This window comes from Typopeltis vanoorti, chromosome 25 (genome assembly GCF_054136105.1).
Source record: "Typopeltis vanoorti isolate ZY-2024b chromosome 25, IOZ_Tvanoo_1.0, whole genome shotgun sequence".
Lineage (NCBI taxonomy): Eukaryota > Metazoa > Arthropoda > Arachnida > Uropygi > Thelyphonidae > Typopeltis > Typopeltis vanoorti.
The window spans coordinates 59,496,436-59,512,356 of NC_143573.1; the positions used below are offsets into that span (position 1 = coordinate 59,496,436).

Consider the following 15,921-nt stretch of genomic DNA (forward strand, 5'->3'; position numbering starts at 1 on the left):
AATTTGATGTGGACGTTATTTCCCGTGATTTGTGTTTTTTTCTCGGGTGGTAATACTGATCTTCTAATCGATTTTTGGGGAAATTGCACATTTCTGTTCCCAGATGGCGTTGCTTTCGGCTGTAGTTTCGTTTCCGCCATCTGCTGCACGCTTGCAGCAGTAATGTAGTGAAGAGCGATACCGTGATTTTTCAATAACAGTAAGAATTGATATTGCAGAATTTCTGCTATGTAATTTAGTGTGAAAGTTGCTTTCAAGTTGCGGTGGTGGATTATCCGTGTTAGTAACATGGAGAAAAAAGACAGAAAATGTATTTCAGTAGAAAAAAGATAGCAATTCTGTGACATGTAAGTTGGCATGCCGGAACACGTGCGCATTTAGCAAAAGATCTTGGACTCTCCGTGTCCACTTTGAATACGATAGTAAAAAACAGGTCAAGCATTGAACTCAATGCAAAGCAATCTGGTGCTATGTCAAAAAAAAAAACCGAAAAGCAAAAACAATCAACAATTAAAGATTTTTTTTTTTAATAGATAAATGTAAGTAATTGTAAATTCATTTATTTTCAGTTATTAAATTTTGTAATCTAGTATGTAGACTCACATACTAGCAGTATGTCATCTTTTAGCCTTTTTTAATCTTTTTTTACATTTCCTGCTATTTACACTTTTTTCCATCAGTCCCCTGAAAAGTGTAAAAAAGGGGTTTTACTGTATATATAACTGTGTGTGTGTATATATATTCCATTTTTGTTTTCCCTTGCATGTTAGACTCAGTGGCATGTCATAGCCAAGTACCTTGGCTTGTTTGAAATCTAATTAATGCTCTGATAGGGCAGTTAATTCTTCCTTTATTGTGTATTATGGTTGTCTGTTGCATGTGTTCTTCTGTGCAGTTTGTCGTTTTGGGGTGAAAAATTTGAGTTTCCAGGTGGAAAAACTCCGCCACCATTGTATGAGACAGTTAACTCATTTTCAGGTGGAAAGCCAAGATAGAGATTCTTCATACCCTATGCAGGATTCAAATCCAGAACTTTCCAACCAAATTACATTGTTGAAACTGACTGAGCCATGGAAGCTCCCCTATGCACATATAGAGATTGTGTGTGTGTGTGTGTGCGTGCAATATTAAAGGGCTTGACAAAACAAGTAGATTTTACTAGCTGGTGAGTAGCTGCAGAATGAATGCAATGCAATATTTTTTTAATTAATCAAAAACAATTTCTCAACCATGGTACAGCACTATTAATCATTTTGTAAAACCTGTATTGACTGATTGGGATGTCATTAAAATATTGTATTAGGTAAGTAAATTTTTTTTTGTAGTGAGTAGGATTTTGCATGTTGTGTGTATTAAATGAACTAAGTGGAAATAAATTTATATATATTGGCCAGAATTCATATGGCAAGTCTTGGTCCACTCTGTACTGAAAGTGTGCGAGATGGAGGAGGGTTCGCATACATAGTGGTTTTGTTAGAACCCAGTGGTTCAGCATATGATAAATTACTATTTCTCCCAAAGAGCTGCAGAGTTTTGAGCACACATCAGCCCACTCTTGTTATACATGTAATTATTTCATTTAATTAGCTTTTATGTAATCATATATGTGCATGAAATTTCTTCTTTAAGCTATCTGGATAAATTATTTATGTTTTTTCACTTCTTGAAAATATTAAGATACAAAAATAGCAAATATTGTCTGATATAGTTCGCCCACAGATTCGAGACCCTTCGACACTTCTGCACATGTCAACAGGAGGAGAATCCATTCCGATAATAAGGTAATCAGTCCATATTGTGGGATGAGTTGTTTATTATTACACGTCGGAAAATTGACTTCTCTTTTATGATCATCGTAGTTAGCTATGTTGCTTGTATAATAGTTGGAAAATTTTACCTATAAAGCATGTGATTTTGCGTGTTGGCACCAATTCGTACGTCCTTCGTTTCTTTCTCCCCTTCAGCATGACTCGACTATTCTTCTTGGCAAGATGCCAAGTAGAGACCTATAGTTAACTATAGTTTAGATTGTACATTCACATTTCAAAGTAACTATTATGGCTTGTCTGATTTTGTCTAAAACCCCCATAGGAAAAAATTGAAAGGATATAAGTTTGTATCTATACAGTGGTCAAGAAACTCAGCTTTCCTACCCAATCATTTATTTGGGAGTTGGCTATCTGAAGTTTGTTGTACAGCATGTCTACAATGCTATAAATATCTAGCTGGAAAACTGTCTTTCAAGAGAGAAAGATACTTTTTCAAGACTATGCTTAGTCTCTAGACCAAACTTTCCAGATTAAGCATTAGGTTTACAATCTTTCATGGATGGCAGTCACATACAAAATTTAATTGTAGTACATTCAGAATGGGTTTGTCTCATCACTGATTTGTTTTACTAATATGCTGAATGATCAGCAACTTTATAGAGTTTATACAGCAATCTTTTTTGAAGCACTATTTTGAGTAATGGATAAAAGACTATTCAACTCCAGCTTTTCTTAGGTCTTTCTTCAAACTCATAAAAATGTCTCACAAACAAAACTTAGTGGTTTCTTGTGAAGGTAAACATACGAGGTAGGTTCCAATGGTTTCTGGCCTGACATACCAAATTCGCATTAATTTTAATATGCCTTGCGTGACAGATAGCACCATCTATGGGGAAGTTAGTGTACCAGTTTGAATTCTAACTGCATCATTCAGTTGGAGGAACTCGTTTGACTAACACTAAGCGGTAATGTTAAAAACTGAGTACTGTGCAGTGATAGTTTTTCACCAAAGAAAGACTTTCTCCAACTGCTATCAAACAGTAATTGGATAGTGTTTATGGGGAAGCCTCTCCTTCATATTCCACCATGACGGAATGGGGTAAACAGTTTCACCTAGGAAGAGGGCATCGAAGATCATCCTTGTGATGGTCAGCATGTTGAAGTGATGACTGAGGAAAATGTCTCACTTGTTGAGGAAAAACTGCTCAATGACAGATGGCTGAAGCTCAAAGAAATCTCAACAAGGTTTTCTATGGGTTTTCTGGGGCTTTCTATAACAGTTGTCTTTCGCATCGTTCATGAGAAGCTTCACATGACGAAGGTCAGTGCAAGGTGGGTGCCCTTACTTCTCTCTTTAATTCGAAAGGAGCATCGTGTAACCTGCAAGTTTTTAGAGCTTTGCCAAGGGAATCAGAGAGAGAAATCTTGGAATCCATTGTTACCATGGCTCTTTATTATGTGATCCTCTTTCAAAAAGTGAATCCACAGAGTGGTGCAAACCAAGTGAAGCACCACCAAGAAATCCCCCCCCCCCCCCACAACAAACACCACCAAAGGTGTTTGTTGTGTGTGTGTGGGGGGGATTTTGGGCAAGTACGTTTTTTTTGCTTAGTGAGTAGAATTTTGCATAATTTGTTGAGTCCTGTGTATTAATATCAAGGCTTTTAAGTATTGTTTTTCTGATATCCTTCTCTCGAAAGATCAGAGGAGGCATTCTGAAAGTGGTTTGTGAAATAGAGGAGATTTGCATGGTCATCTAAATAAGAGTTGACAAGAAGACTGATGCCAAGAGATTCCAATATCTTTAGGAAATGATGCAAGTATTCCATTAGAATGATTGAGGGATGAAAGTAGTAGGGCAGAAATTATGCCCTCTCTTATCAAGGGACCCAGAAGGCTTGACTGTCATTTGAGTAGGAAGCAAGCTTAGTGCATCTGACCGTCAAGTCTGTTTTGGATTTACTGATGTTTTTTTTCCCACAGCTGTTATGAGCTGTAATATAAAACTAGTGCGAGAGTGGAATTTCTAGCTTCAGCCATTTGGTGTATTTTGCATTTTTAACTTGGATTGTTTTGACACAATCATGAAAAAAACTAAGGCTTGAATAAGAGTCAGGAATTTTAAGTGAAATGGGGAATAAAGGCACTTATCCCATCAAGAATAATTTCAGTTAGATCAGGAAGTGCTTGGATAAGGGGAGTCGATGCAATAGTCTGACCATGGGAAAGAGGCATAAAGATCCTGAAGGTCATTGTAATTGGCATCATTGTAGTGCCATAAGATAAGAGACTGAGATTGGCTGGGAGAAGGACAATCTGTAGGAAAAGAAACATGAACAGAGTTGTTGTCAGACTTCCAAGGAACTAAGATCAGTAGTTTATGTAGAAAGACTGCTTGTTAAGAAAAGGTCGAGTGTTGGATGATGAGATTATGGAGATTTTCAGGAATTCTGGTAGTTAAGTTAACAAGTCGTGTTACAGATGATTACTAACAGCAAACAGTTCAGCTTCTCTCTTTTAGCTTGGTCTGCTAAGGGGAAGCCATTTGGAATCGTGGACATTGAAATCTCCATGAAAAATCCACTTTTTGATTGATTAGACTGGATGTGATCAACTTTCAGAAGTAGATAATAAAAATAATGAAGGTTCAGTATAATAATCAGAATTAGGAGAGTGGTAATGACAGCAAATAGACTGACAAAAGTGCATGTTTTCAGTCTGATACGGACATCATCATGACTATGGAAAGTTTCGGTGAGCTGTTGTTGTAGAGCAGTGCTTCCCAAACTTCTGGATGTCAGGGCCCTCTTTGCAAAAATTAAAATATTTCATGGCCCCCCCTCGAAAAAAATCGTAATAGAGAGATATATTATTATTATATTTAATGTATTTATATTCAATACAAAACATACACAGCGAATATTGCAAAAATCAAATGCAAATATTACATTTTTGCCTCTTACCGTTTGGTTCTGAAGACATGCGGGCTGTTCTGGTAAAATATGAAATACTGTCCTTTTTTTTTTTAGTCTGTTTCTGATTGTTCGCGGGATTTTTTTTTTTTTTTTTTATCAGCCACTTATCCATCTCAGGGTTAAATTTTTTAACGTAAAATAGATCAAATAATATCACCACTTACCGATACTGGCACACCACAGATTGATAACATGAATATTACCTGAATAAGGGAATCCCCGGACCAGGAACATTTTTCACTTTTGTGAATTTTCTCCCTTTACGGTAATTAAGCCTAATGTGAAACAGACAGCAAAGGCAGGTTATTAAAACGTGCATATGATTGGTGTGGTAATAACAAAAGATCACACAACTGAAAGATAAAAGCATAGCTGACAATTGAGTTGAAATGCTGACTCTCTTCAACCAAATTCCATATGTGAAACTGCCATAACACACACACACACACACACATATATATATATATATATATTACTTAGTTTTAACACTTTTACGAATTTTAACATGTTCGGTTGAATTTTATTGCTGCCTTGGGAAATCGAACTCACACACATCTAATTAATAACAATAGTTTTTAGTTAGATACTGTGTTTGTCCATGCAACATATGGTTTAGTTTCTGTATGAGGGGACATGTGATTCATTAATTAGTGTGTTTTTATCCCAGTTGTCTCTAATTGCACTATTTGTTGAGAAATATGTTACACAGACTCCTCATACCTTATTCACTGGCATAATAAAAGTACTCGTTTTGATTGCCTCTGCAGTATAGTGGCTGTTAGGGAGGGGTGTTGTTTACCACTGCAAGCGTGTTACTATCTCCCCACATTAAGCCTTTTTTCATGTGTGAAGTATATGCGAAACTTTTATTGGTAACAGAAAACTAGCTCGGATGACAGTGATAATATAAAACGAGTTTTGATATGTATATAAAGTCAATATCAACAGTCCTTGATTACGAACGCGTGATGAAAGGGACAGGAAGATTTGGAGCTTCCCTGGAGAGCATTCGAAGTAAATACAATTAACCACTGCTTTGAAATGAAACATATGAATAAGCAATATTTACTAATATTCATTAAGCGCCGAAATACGTCGGAAGCAAAGTTTGTGAACCAACACCAATGTGTGAATTTTTCCATTAAAATATAAAAAATAACAAAAAAGAAATAATAAAAGTTAAATACGTTTCTTTTAAATAAAAAAAATCTACTTTGTCTTAAAACATTTTAAATTTGTTTTCATTATTTCATGGCCCCCCCTCAACAAAACCTACGGCCCCCAAGGGGGCCACGGCCCACAGTTTGGGAAGCGCTGTTGTAGAGGATGTTAGTTGAAGTTTTTATGATATTTTGATATTTGGGTGGGGGGGGGGGCAAGATTTTTTAATCCACAGTAACATTTTTTACACTGTCTTTCATGTTAGTATGTTGGGAAAATTCATTGAGTAGGGTCATGCAGTAGTGGTGAAGGACTTGTGCTTACCTCCCAATTCAGGTGTGTGCCTCAGCAGTAAGCCTTGAAAGTTTCTGTACCTGGTAGAGTAAGCAGCAGCCAATCTAGAAGCCTCCTGAAGTATTACCAGCATGTTTGGTCACATGCTATCCGGTGACTGGCCTTCAAAAACCAGGAGGAAGTATGCTCCTTAGTTCAATAATCACAGTGTGGAGAAGCATTTCCAGCAAGGCCATCTCTCACACTACACGTAAAAAAGAAAGAGAAGAGACAGAGACCCTACTGTAGAGACAAAACATGGCAGTAGTTACTTCATGCTTCCAGTAGGTCAGATGATAAAGGTAATCTACTACCGAGACATCTAGTTTATATTTCTTCCAACTAGGGAAGGTATGCTTTTAAGATGGCAACCTGTTTGTGAAACATGCTATACCACAGGATGGTAGGAAAGTGAACCATTTATTGTACAGTGATGGCCTTGATATCAAGCCAAAAATTTTGCAAAGAGATAAAACTTATTCAAGTACTTTTCCTTTAATGTTACACGGTGATCAGCATTCATTTCAGTAAATTATGGAGACTACAACTGTGTTAGGAATAATTACTTTAATTTTATATATATATATATATATTACAGTGATTTGATCAACCATTATTCTGCTGGCCTGACCTCTAGTGAAAAAAAAAACTATATCCTATTTATAACATCATCAGAGAACAAATTCATATTAATACTTTTAATACAGCAAAATTGGTGGCCTCATCAGTAATTTAATATAAGTGTTATATTAAAGCCAAGATTCTAGATTACTTAACAGTCCTATTTATAATTAACTCCTAGACCAAAAGGTTATGTTGTAGAATATGTGCCATCCAGATTAGAGTGGTTGATTAGAATTTCATAGACCTCTTTAAATTTGCATGCATACCATGTTTTTGTGTGATGTAAAAAACAGGTGCCTTTCCAATCAGTTCTATGTAGAGTGTTCGGAACATGATCAGAAAGGCCAAATTTATCATAGTGATTAAATTTAATATGATATGCCATTTGTGTTCCTTTGGGGGGGGATAGGAATTGTGCATCCTGTTTCATCTATATAGGGCAAATTACAGGTCTAATGAATACGATATATTCCATGGTGGGCCAGTGGAGGAAGTGGATCCTTGAATGAATTGAATAAGTGCTTTAATTTTGCAGGAGGTTTAAAGATGATATTAAGGTTGTATTTCTGTAGTATTCTGTTTATTTTATCTGATCTCCCTTTAATGTAATGTTCATGCTGTTTGTTGTTATGTGCCACCCAGTCATTTCGACTCTTGGTGATTTTGTGATCAAAGGCTCTCCATCCCACTTGGCCTCTTGTCCTTTCTTTCAGCAGTTGTAAGCTCAATTTGGTAAGTTCTTTTATGTTGTCTACCCAACTCTTTTGCAGTCTTCCTCTTCTTCTTCTCATTCCCTTAATCTTCCTCCCCCCAAAATTATGAGTATTATCTGTTAAGTATATCGTGAAACTAGATTCATTTCATTTTACCTTTCTTTGTTGGCTTAGATTAGAGAATACAATTTAGAAACACATATTACATTTATTGACTTAATATTTATCTAAATGAAATAATAATAAAATGGAATGAAAATTTCCATCAAGATATTAAACTTTCTCCTACTGTGAACTTAAACACACTCCTTTTTTGCCAATGATCAAATAATAATTACAAATTCTGATGATAACTTACAGAAAGATATTTTAAATTAAAATGCAATATCCAGAAGATTACTGAACAATAATATCAACCAGAAAAATAAAAAATAATGACCTTTAAAGGGTAAGGTCTAGTAAGAACTAAAATAGTAATAGATAACAAAGATTTTAGAACAGGTGAATTCATTTAGCTACCTAGGATGTATGATTACATATGAAAATGAAAAAAGATATAAACCTAAAAATTGTGAAATATTTAAAAATATCAGATGTAATTAACTCTATATTTAAACCTAACCTAGTTCAAAAACAAACCAGACTAAGAGTATACATTAGCCCTACTAGTCCTATTGTATGGAAGCAAAATCAACAATAAACCAAAAAGACAAAGATTAATAACAGCTGAAATGAAGTTTATGAGAAAAACTGCAGGGTATACTCTATTTGATCACAAAAGAAAAGAAATTATGAAAGAAAGGAATCAGTAATAGAAAAAAAATTAAAAAATATGAAGATAAATGGATGGAACATATTGAAAGAATGAAAACAGAAAGATTACCAAAACAAAACTTAAATTATAAACCATAGGAAAAAGAAAACCAGGACGTCCTCTTAAGGCCAGAATAGGCCACTCTAGGCCTAAATCCTTGACAAGCATGATGATGAAAATCAGACCACTTGTAAATTAAATCAAATCTTTAGTCATCACGATGAAAGATTATTGCTTTTCTTGTTTTGTATGTAAATGTTTAACATTCATGATTAAACAGTGTATTTGTTTGTTTTTTTATTCTTATATTTGCATTGTATTTGCAGATATTAGGTCATTCTGAGTATCTCCAGTTGATCTAATGGTTGATAGGCTCTCAGACAAGTAGGGAATGGCATTCCATAATGAGTATGTATGTGCTTATTATAGCATGCCCCCTCACACACACACATACCATTTTTCTATTTAACTTTCACTTTAACAAACTTATAGGAACACGGGAGTAGTTTTTAAATATTGCTGTAATGAATTTCCTTTAGTATTATGCCTATAAAGATTTGGTTGAGATTTTTCAGTGGTTAGTGAACAAGTTTGTTATAATGGTGTTTGATGGATGTTTGTCTTGAATTTTATGGATGAGAACATAGAGATTGCTCATGTTGTTGTTATATGCCATCCAATCTTTTTCAATTCTTGGTGATCTTGTGAACAAAGGTTCTCTATCCCACTCATCCTCTTGTCCATTTTTTCAACAATTGTAAGTTCAAGTTGGTAATGTCTTTTATGTTGTCCATCCAACTCTTTTGTGGTCTTCCTCTTCTCATTCCCTCAATCTTCCCCAAATAACCTTTTCCAATGGTTCATCATCAGCTCTTATAATATGTCCAGAGTACATCAACTTCTGTTAAGCGATCATCACCTCCAAGGAGCGACTCTCTAAAACCTTCTTATTGGTCATTCTTGCAGTCCATGGGATTCATATAATTTGATAATTATTTTGTATTCGAACTACAGGTCCAATATTCCTAGTTATCTTGCCCTTGAGGGAGCTAATTCATTTGTTTGAGTTCATGTGTGCTGTAACCAGGAGATCGAGAAGATAGTCTGGTTGCCAAGTCGCTCTAGCTCTTTAGTGTTATCTAGGATGCACCACAAGGAGGCGAGCTAGGATTGCACCCCCATATGTCCATATATATTAAGGATTAATGTAATGTAACTTTTCATATGTGAGCCATATGCTAAATAAATAAATTATTTTGTAATTAACCATGTTATCTATGGCATGAAATAAATTCATTTTTTAACATTTTATTATAATATATTTAAATATCAACTTTGTTTTGAATACAATACCTATTTTTCATATATTACAGATATGATTTTCTACTTTTTGATTTATTTTAGGGATATTTCCTGAACCTGATAAAGATCCTGTGATTCAAATAGCTAATATGGTCATGCGCCAAGGAGAGAAAGCTCCATTTATTCGAAATGTGTTTACTCTTGACATATGTGCTCCAATTGTGGGATCTCAAGTGTTTTCTTTTAAACAAGAAAAGGAACTTTTATTGGTAGGCTGTAATTGATATTGCAAAAATACAATACCTACTTTGCCAGCTTGGTTGGCTGAGTGGTTAGTGTATCTACTTTCCAAGCAACAGGCTGCAGGTTTGAATCCTGCTGTAGGCATGGATGTTTGTGATTGTCTTTAGGTTGGAGAAAATTTTCATTGCTCAGTGTTAGACCATTGCTCCACTTATTGGAGGGCTGAAGTGGCTTGAAAAACTTCCATGTTTAGTCTCTTAGAGCAGGATGTCTGGAGTATGTAAAAAAAAAACAAAATAAAAGTGCAAAAAATATATTATATATATAATTGATAAAAATAGAAAAAAAATCCTCAGTCCAAACAATGCAAATGTACTATTGGTTTGCAAATAACCTTTTGTGAGTGGGAGCCAAATAAAAAAAAAAAAAAAAACTGGTCAAGTCACTTTTCCCATCTTTTTTGTCCACTTTATATCAGAACAAATTAAAAATTATATACTTAGAACTAGTGGGCAATATAAAGCAGCTGCATTTAAACCATTGAAAAAAAAAGTACTGAGCCATTTGAGACAGTATCTTTTTTAACGTTTGCAACGTTATTTATTTAGTGTATGGCTCACACATGAAAAGTTACATTACATTAATCCTTAATATATATGGACATAGTAATAGACATATGTACAATAAGAAGACATAATACAGTCATAAAAGAGACACTCAAGAATCAAGAATAGGCTACAACTGAATGTCTAGGTTGATTATCCAGTCGACTGCACTTGGTGTAGCATGGATGAAGTCTGACAGGTTTCCACTGTATGCACGTAGGACACATTCTGCTATAATATGATTAATTGTCTGGCGGGGTGATCCACAGTCGCACCTGGGTGAGGCAATCATGCCCCATTTGTAAAAGTAGTCTGCACATATGCCATGGTTGGTGCGGATTCGGTTAAGGGCAGACCAAGTTTTCCGAGATAGGCCAAAACCCAAAGTTATCTGTGTTGGGTCCACTAATTCATGGAAGATCCCTGTTGAAGTGTTACACCAGGACTCTCTCCACTTCTCCTTCATGTTGAAGCTTGTCTCTGCAAGTTTTTTACTGTTAAGATTGGAGGGTGCCTTGACTTTAGCCTGTTTATTTCTAGGGGTGGGATGTCTTCATGAATTGGAAGATTTTGGATTTCCATGATTTTGCTGTATTCATGTAGAAGAAAGTTGGATCTGCAGATGTATGGAGGCGGGATGTTGCTTAGCACTGGGAGCCAGTAGGTTGGGGTTGATTTTACAGTTCCAGAAATAAGGCGCATAGTGGTGTTAAGCTGGGCATCAACCAAATACACATGGGCGCTGTTCAGACATACAGGTGAGCAGTATTCAGCTGTAGAGAAAACGAGGCCAAGAGCAGTGCAGCGAAGCGTTGTTGCTGAGGCACCCTAAGTTGTTCCACATAGTTTTTGCAGTATGTTGTTTCTTGTTTTTAGCTTGGATGCTGTGTTAATGAGATGTGGTTTAAAAGATAGTGTTCTATCTAGAGTGACGCCCAGATATTTCGGGAATCTGTTGTAGTGTAGCAGTTTGTGGTTGAAGTAGACCATGAGTTCTTTGTTAGCCTGGTTATTGTTCAGGTGGAAGCATGAAACTTGTGTTTTGCTAGGATTCGGACGTAATCTCCATTTGCTGAAGTATTCATCTAGGACCGCAAGGTCGTTTGTTAGTGTATCTTCCATTGTAGTAAAATTGGTGTGTCTGGTGGCTAGAGCAATGTCATCAGCATAGCAAAACTTCTTAGAGGCTGTATGAGGTATATCTGCGATGTATAAGTTAAAAAGGAAGGGAGCCAGAACTGACCCCCTGTAGTAATCCATTATCCAGTGTTCTTTGTTTGCTTTTGTTCTCGTCCATACACACTTGGAACAGGTGGTTGCTTAGCATGTTATCGATTAGTTTTGCTATTGTTTTGCAAGGGACTGCACAGAGCAGCTTGCAGACTGCACCATGCCTCCAGACTGTGTCATAAGCTGCAGTAAGATCTACAAACGCTACAGCTGTTTTCCGGCATTGTTAGTAGCCTGCTTCTATATGTGTGGTGAGTGACAGAACCTGATCACAGCAGCTTCATTTATGTCTGAATCCAGCCTGTTCCACTGGGACTTGTTCTAATATCTTAGGGGCAATTCTATTAAGGATGAGCCTTTCTAGGAGCTTATAGCAGGTGCTAAGCAGGGCAATTGGTCAGTAGTTTTCTGGTTTGTTGTTGGTTTTTCCTGGTTTTAAAATAGGGATAATTTTTGTCCTCTTAAACTCGTTTGGAAGTCTATCAGTCTGGAGGATGTCAGAGAAAAAGCAAGCCAACCACTGTCGAGGTTTTTAGCCTGTCTTCAACAGGAAATCAGGATGAATTCCATCAAAACCTGGAGCCTTGCCTGGTTTCATATCCATTAGAGCAGTGTTAATATCTTCAAGAGTGAAGGGCTGTGAGTATAGAGGATCTGATGGTCTGTTATGTTTCAAATATGTAAGTTCTCTTTTTATTTGAAAAGTGCATTGTTTGTCCTTGGTGGTATATCTTGACATGTTGACAATATGTGATGCATATTGGTTAGGAGAAATAGCTGATTGTTCCCGGACAGTCGGGCTGCCGCTACCTAGTTTTCTTAGAAGGCTCCATGCTTTTCTACTGGAGTGCCGAAAATCGAGTCTTTCTACTGTTTCAGTCCATTTCTTCTGTCGGTTGTTGTCAAGGCTGTGAATGAGTTCATCTGCAATGTCAGGTTCGCCACACTCTAGATATTCTTGATACAGTTTATTACTATCATCATCCCATCCAGGGATATACTCTTTCCGGAAGCCTCTTGGTATGGTCTTCTTACCTACAGCTAAGACAGCTCCTGCGAATCTCTTGTAATTACTGCTTGTTGGAGGGATGCAACGGACATATTTTTCAAGACAGGCAGCAAATGTATCCCAGTCAGCTTTCTGGAAGTTCCAACGGGGACATTGGATGGATCTGACAAGGGGTACCTGCAGACGTACCTCTAATATAATTGGTCTATGTTGGCTTCAGGGAAAGTTGGATAGAACTCTTCTCGATGTAGGTAACGGTTGTCCACTGTTGTCTTGAGTGACGAAGCAGAGGTCAGGGTTGTACTCCCTGTTTATTTAATATAGATGTGGGGTCTTGCCTGAAGAAAACTGAATTTTCAATCTGTTTTTTCACCTTCAGCACTGTTGTTGGGCTTTGTTTAGGGCATCAGTTCGCTTTAATCCAGTTCTGCCTGGCATTCTAGCACATGCTTTTCCTCACCCAACAAAATGTACATACAGATTTTTGTTATATCTCATGATTTCTCAACTATTTGTTTTAAGTAAAAATCTGATTATGACAACCCCTGTTTGGCCTGAACCCTACTTGTTCTTTCACAAGCAACGTTAAAAAATGTAAACGAACTGTAGGATTTTGAACAGTTTTGCTCTGGCACCAGCACTAGAATAACCACTGAGTAAAATAATTGTGTGCTTAGGGGCAAGGGAATGGTTGCACCATGGAGTTTTTCTCCTAGCTGTCATGCTCTTAACTCTCAACTTTTTCACTGCTACACTCGACTTGAGTCAATTTTTTTTTGTAATTGTCCTTATCTACCATGTTCGACTTAATATGAATTGTTATAAAAGTACTTTCTTCGGTAGTGAGTGACTGAAGTTTGAAGGTGTCAGTCGCATACCAAGAGTTTAGATAAAATCAGATCTTATTTTGTTGAGAGTTAAGGGCATGTTAGTTTGTTGAAAATTTTTTTTCCTACTTATAAAGTAAATAATTTGCTTATGTTGCTTACTGCTATTTAGTGTAAATAAATAGTTAAAAAAAGGTTTTTATTTAATATAGATGTGGGATCTTGCCTGAAGAAAAACTGAATTTTCAATCTGTTTTTTCACCTTCAGCACTTATTGAATCTGAATATCTTGTCATTTAAGTAGTCAAAGGGCTAAAGGAAGAGCACTGTTTAGGGCATCAGTTCACTTTAATCCAGCCCTGCCTGGCATTCTAGCACATGCTTTTCCTCACTCAACAAAATGTAAATACAGATTTTTGTTATATTCTCATGATTTCTCAACTATTTGTTTTAAGAAAAAATCTGATTATGACAACCCCTGTTTGGCCTGAACCCTACTTGTTCTTTCACAATTTTTTTTCTTAGTCCCCTTCTCAAGTATATGCTTGCATAGACCTTAACTAGTAAACTCAGTAGTGAAATTCTTCTGTAATTCTTATGTTCAGTTTTATTTCCCTTTTTGTAGATGGATACTATGATGGCAGAGCCTCTGTAGCTTAGTTAGTATAGTCTATGACAAGAAGAAACTTTACTAGAAGTTTTAATCAAATGGTGAGTTAGCTGTTCCCTCAAAACAGCAAACCAATCTCCTATGAACTCATATTTACAGATATGAGATACTAATGTTGAGATGGAAGAGATTAGATCCTCACTGTCTTATCTTTCTACTGCAGATTATGAATCTCAGATAGAGATCCATAATAGTCAACCTCCTGGATAAGATGACACTTGACAGGATTATGATGGCTCTACTCCAGTCATTTGGAATTTGACCTTCTGACCAGGCCTGAATTATGCAGCATGGCCACTGCAACTCTTTTATACATCTCTTGTGTATTTGAGCATTCCTGGTTGAATATTTTCTACTCCAGCTGCCTTTCCACATTTCAAGTTTATGACTAAGATGCCACAATTGAATTTAGTGTTGGGTAAAGGAGATAATTAGCTACAATAATATATCATATCAGATAACTGCATGTTTTTCCTGAAACATTCTTTTATGGAAAATTCGTGTACTGTGTTATAGACAGAGAATCCAATAACTTTTGCAATATCTGTTGCCAGTAGCTCTCTTCAGAGTAGAATGGTAATCTGATATATGAGAGATTGTTTAACTTATAATATTTTAGTACTACACTACTAAATTGATACTGCAAGCAAGAGTCTGAAGCTGAACGTGTGTAAAAGCCAGTACAGTAAAACATCAATTATCCATTGTAACTTGAGGATGCTACAGCCAAGATAATTGCAATCCATGATTAATCCAAATTACTTTTTATAAAATAAAATAAATAAAAAAACCTATTAGAATGAGATAAACATTCTTGACGTATATAAATACAAAACTGAAAATTTTTTTAACTTAATGAGATAGACTTCGGTTTGCCCATAATACGGCTTCCCGATAAGTCTATCTCACTACGACTCGAAGAGCATCAACGTGATATATCTTACAAAAGAACCTCTCCAGTCATGTCCTTTCTCTGCTAACTCTAATTTAGAAGAGCGTCAACACCAGATAGACTGGAATCGTACTACAAATATCCATAAATGCCCTGGTGAACTAGAAAGACGCATTAGCATCAAAATAAGTAGTTCTGGATCCCTCACACATGAACAGTAATTTAAGTTATAGCTTACCTGATTCACACAGTGCAGTAATTCAGTTTTGGCGCTCTCGAGATATTTCTCACTCACTAATGCCTCATGCTAGACCTGCCACACAGACGCCAGTTCAAACTTGACTGTTGTTGTTCCTAACTTGTTTATATGAGAAGTTCATTTTTTATCTTGCTAATTTTCCAGTTTTTTGTGATAGTATGTACAACTGAAGAAGTCAGCATTCTGACGAAACTAGTTGTTTTCTAATTAAACTTTTTATCTTATCTCGGTGGTTCTAGTCAGTAAAATTCTAATATATGTGTGTGTGTGTGTGTGTGTGTGTGTGTGTGTGTGTGTGTGTTTATTTAAAAAAAAAAAAATTAGCAGCCTATTTTTCTACCCACTGCAGGGTGAATGCTCCTCCCATTGCCAGAGGTTTTGGGTCTATTTCTTCCATGTTGACCCAGTCCATATTGGGAGAAGACAATCACAAACATCCATGCCTATGCAAGATTCGAACCTTCAGCCTCTTGGCTGGAGAGCAGATACACTAAC

The 15,921-nt window shown here is 36.2% G+C and overlaps 1 protein-coding gene across 4 annotated transcripts in view; it reads left to right on the forward strand.

Annotated features, from left to right (window-relative positions):
• The window catches only part of PolD1 (DNA polymerase delta 1, catalytic subunit), a 235,125-nt gene that overhangs the window by 61,837 nt on the left and 157,367 nt on the right, over positions 1 to 15,921 (forward strand). For all 4 annotated transcript variants that reach the window (XM_090414807.1, XM_090414808.1, XM_090414806.1 and 1 more), the window contains one exon: positions 9,794 to 9,960. In XM_090414807.1, coding sequence (XP_090270933.1) covers positions 9,794 to 9,960 — 167 coding nt within the window. The remainder of the gene's footprint in view (positions 1 to 9,793; positions 9,961 to 15,921) is intronic.